A 4,491-nucleotide genomic window follows, 5' to 3' on the forward strand; every position below is an offset into this window, starting at 1 on the left:
AGAGGAGTTCCCACAAGAACCCCAGGTTCTTCTCCTCCCATGGCCTCTCACCGTTTGACAAAGGCAGGCAATGGAGGTGGGGGTGAGATAGAAACAAGTGCTCTCCTGTACCCAGGTATTGTACTCCGACAGCCCTGCCCTTGGACCTGCGGCTGGCGCTCACAAAGAGCCTGAGCTGTCCCAGAACCATAGCCTCTGCCCGCCCCGCCCAAGGCCCAGCTCAGGGCCACCTCCTCTGCCAAGGCCTTGGTCTCTCTGGGCTTTGGAGTTCCTGTGTACCAAGAGGACCAGCGGCCCCAGACCCCGGCTGAGCCCTGTCCCAGCCTTCCACTCCCATTTTCCAGGACAGCAGCCCCAGCAAGGAGTTCCCTGTTCCTCCCAGCTGGGCTCAGCTTCTGCTAGGCTTTGTTCTTTCCAGAGGACCCTGCCCCCAAGGCCACAGAGAGCTGGCGGCAGAGCTCTGGGAGCCAGCCTGGGAGAGGGGCTCCAACCCAAGCCCCCCCGTCCCGGTCCCTGGACCTTGGGACCCAGGGCCTGTCCCAGGCCCAGCCCTCTCCCACTCACCAGTTAAATTCATCGTAGTCATTGTGGACTTCCCACCAGAAGTAGAGCCAGGTGAGTGTGAGGCCGAAGGTGACTGTGAGGAGCAAGAACCAGAGGCGTTCCCACTGGAAGAGCAGAGCAGGAAAGGGGTCAAATGGTGTCAGGGGCTGGCCCTCCAGGCCGCCTCCCACCCAAATGTGCCCCTTTCTCCCCTTTTGTAGCCAAACCTGCCTGGCAGGGATTACGGCCCCTGTCATACTGGTGGGGGGATCTGAGGCTCAGANCCTTCCTAACCCAGGAAGTGTCTGCCTAAGACCCTCTTGATACAAGTTACATGGTTTTTAGCAAGATGCCTTCAGGGGTCTTCAGGGTTTGATCCCATATAAGTTCTCCAGCCTATTCATCAAACCTTCCCACATACTTCCCAAAGGGGCTAAAAATTGTTGCTATTATTGTATTGCATGTATTATATTCATTTCCCTACAAGGTCCGCCAAGGAGATAGGTCTCTGCTTATCTCCCCCTAGAATGGCAGCTCTGTTGCCCTCACCCTATCCCTCCACTCCAGTCTGTTAGGACCCTCAGGTGGCACTCACCATGGGGGCCCCGCGGTGGCCGATGAGGGCAGGCTTGGGGCCCAGGTCCTTCTTCTCCATTATGCAGGGAGATGAGATGGTGAGAGGGGCCAGGTAGAGGGCAAACACCACGGCAGAGAAGGTGCAGAGGATGGCCATCTGGGAGGCTGCAGACACAGGCTGTGAGCACTGCCGGTGAGCGTTGGGCTCCCGCCAGGCCCAACCATGAGCCCTGGGCAAGCGGTGGGACCCCTTCCCCCCACTTGTCCTGACCAGGATGCTCTGAGGGGACCCTGCGCCATGGGAAGCCCCCATTCTTGCTGGGAAGGTGACCTTGACCTCTGACTCTCACACACACACACACACAGACATAGAGTCACAAAAGAGCAAGCAGGCAAGGCTGACCGAGGCTGCAGCCTTCCATGGAACCCATGGGCCACTCTGAACAAAAGCCCGACACTGAAAGCGAGGGCCCCACCTCATCCCCGGGATGCCCAGGTAAAGTCTAGGTGGGGGCAGGACAAGCTGGCCTGGCACTTGAAGGGCATGGAAGGGGGCAGGTCCTGCCCAGTCATACTTACAGGACCTCTCCGTGCGGGCGAACTGTCCTGCCACGATCCAGGAGAGTGCAGTGACGGCAGCCAGGGCCCCCACGTGCAGGAACGGTGCTGTGCCCTTGTGCGTGGGAAGGGACAGGAGGGACCGCTGACTCCCAGCCATGCCAGGCCCTTTGGTCACCACCATGCTGATGGCCCATCTCTATCCAAGGGGCAGGCAACTCTGTCCTCCTGGAGGAAACTGGGGGTCCAGGGACTCTGCACCATAGCACCCTCCCTTGCTCCCTCTGGGCCTTGGTCTGAAGAGATGGGAGTGGTAAAAAGGCATTGCTTTTGTTTTGAGGGTTTGGGGGAAGAAGCTGCTGCCCCCCAACTCACCTGCAGGGAGATGAGCAGAACCTCCCACTCGTCCTCCCACAGCTGGGTCACGGCCGACATGGCTACCACCGTGGACACCAGGATGACCACCAGTCCTATCTGGAAGGGGGAAGAGCCACCAGACAGGAGGTCAGAACAGGTGTGAATGGACAGCCCAAGGGTCCCCAGTGTGTCTGAGAGGGAGAGAGGCAGCGGGAGAGACAGAGACTGACGCGAAGAAATGGAGAGTGCAAGAGAGGCCAACAAAGCAGGGAAGGGGCGAAGCAGGAAAGACACAGGTACAGACTAAGACAAGCCAGAGACAGCTAGAGATCACAGTGAGACGGGGGCAGGAGACAGCAGACCCAGTGAGGGAGGACTAGGAACAAAGGAGAAACAAGGGAGGATGGAGGAGGCAAGGTGGGAGGGAGCTGGGCTCCAGTGGTGGTGCAGCCCCAGGGCTCAGCCCCCTGAGGGTGCGAGGAGGGAGGACATCCAGCAAATGGGGTGGGGGTGGGGGCTCTCCAGCAGGTCATATCCAAGGTCTTGCCCAGCGCTGCCAGCAACCTTTGACTTGCCTAGACCCGCAGGGACAAGAGACTGAGGAGCCAGGTCTGCAGAAGCCTAATACCCAGTCCAGCCTTACACCCAGCCAGCCAGGCTCCCAGTGACTCTTCAGGCTGCAGCAAGCCAGCCAAGGGGGGTGTTTCCTGCTCCGTTGCCAAGGCTTGCTCTCAGCCCCGACTTCCAAGGTTCTAGCTTCTAATGTGTCATGGGGGCTGTCTTTGCAACCACCTCCTAGAGAAAGCAAGCACAGCTCTGAGGGAAGACTAGATGGAACCTTTACAGGACAGAGATCTCTGAGGATGGATGGGCTCCCAAACTTCTAATGCAATGCACAAGGTTCCCCAAAAGTGAAGCCTGGTTTCTGGCTACTCGGCCTCACCCCATGCCCCGGCCCCCCGCCTTAAGCCCTGGCTCTCACCTTCCCCACACTGCCAAGCAGGCGCCCTGACACCCAGGTCACACCTCTACCCCAAAGCCCCGACTCCACTCTCCATACAGGGCCAGCCAAGGCTACCACATCCTGCCCTGACCGACTTCCTACGGCCTACCCGAAGCACTTCTATCTGCCAGTGAGGCCCTTGTCCCTCTCTCTCTCTTCCTGCAGTGCCCTTCTTAGACCCTCTCGGCAGCATTCTGAGAACCTTCCAATGCCTGACCAAGCTCTAAATTGAGTTTCTAGGTAGTGAGGGCAGAGACCGGGGCTGGAAGATTCATTCTTGCCTGGGATGAAGTTTTCCTTTGCAGGGTTGTCAGACCAGCCTATCGGCCTGGAAATAAATGTTCCGATAAGAAACAGTAATAAGGCTGAGAGCTGGGGAGGGGCCTTTCAGACGGTGCCATACCGCCCAGGGTGAGGGGAGAGGGATGCTGGTGTATAGAGGGTCCGCGCGTGCCTGGGGCTGTGGGAGGCACTTCCTGTTTCCTTCATGTTTATACTCATAATGTGCCAGGTGAGGTGTTATCATCTTCATTTTACACACAGGGAAACGGGGCTCAGAAGCCCAGGGTTTGCTTGGTCGTGTAGCATTGAGGGGGCAGATGTGGACCCAAACCCCATTCCGCCAGTCTCAGAGGTCGTGCTCTTTCTGGGATGTCATGCTGCAGTGGCAGGAGGCCAAGCAGTGTCCTAACCATCCCTGAAAATCCCCCCCAGCATGCAGGCTCTCTGCACCCTGCTGCCCCTGCCATGCAGGCCCTGGGCACAGCCAGCATCGCTGAAGGGTCGTTTCTGAGAGCATCTTACTGCAATATTTCATTGCTAGTGGAAATACTTGCAATAAAACTGATTCCCCATAACCCTGATGCAATTAAAAATTTTATTCTGAGTTTTGCAGTTGCTGTAGTGGCACCATTATGCTCAGCAGCACTGCTGCAATGATCAAAGGCTGTGGGGTTCCCTGCCCCCCACCGTGTCCTTAAGCCACAGTAACAGCACTGAATCCCAACAATGTGACCACCATCTCAAATCTGACTGGAAGGAGAAAACCCACCCAGAAGGTGTAGAGACAGCCCATTGTCCTCTGAGTCAGCGTGGTTTTCTGTGCTGGGGGACAGTGGCTTGTGATGATAGTGGGAGGGATAGAAATACAGGAGGTACATCTGTTTGTTCAGTGAGCCTGGCTTGGGTGCTGGGACTCAAAAAGTTGGAACCCAGCCTTACAGAGGTGCCAGAGGCGGGCTTCCTGGGGTGGCTGGAATCTGGGTTCTGTGGACCAAATGGCAGATGGCCAGGGCTAAGGGCCGCATTTAAGTCATATCCATCCGTCAAATCCCAGCTCTGCTGCCTAATCGGGGAGGTTCACCTCTCAGAGCATGTTTCCTGAGATGTGAAATGCGGAGTGAGTGCCTACCTGAGTGGGGGTTGGGGAAGATAAAGGAGAAAATGCAAGGGAA

The 4,491-nt window shown here is 57.3% G+C and overlaps 1 protein-coding gene across 1 annotated transcript in view; it reads right to left on the reverse strand.

Moving 5' to 3' along the window:
• Positions 1 to 2,178, reverse strand: part of GDPD5 (glycerophosphodiester phosphodiesterase domain containing 5) — a 22,245-nt gene extending 20,067 nt beyond the window's left edge. The window contains exons 1-3 of the mRNA XM_019649333.1: positions 2,053 to 2,178; positions 1,699 to 1,792; positions 1,139 to 1,284 (exon numbers count right to left, since the gene is read on the reverse strand). Of these exons, the coding sequence (XP_019504878.1) occupies positions 1,139 to 1,284; positions 1,699 to 1,792; positions 2,053 to 2,112 (300 nt within the window). The 5' untranslated portion in view covers positions 2,113 to 2,178. The remainder of the gene's footprint in view (positions 1 to 1,138; positions 1,285 to 1,698; positions 1,793 to 2,052) is intronic.
• Between the last annotated feature and the right edge of the window lie 2,313 nt (positions 2,179 to 4,491).

The sequence above is a fragment of the Hipposideros armiger genome, unplaced genomic scaffold (assembly GCF_001890085.2).
Source record: "Hipposideros armiger isolate ML-2016 unplaced genomic scaffold, ASM189008v1 scaffold_132, whole genome shotgun sequence".
Lineage (NCBI taxonomy): Eukaryota > Metazoa > Chordata > Mammalia > Chiroptera > Hipposideridae > Hipposideros > Hipposideros armiger.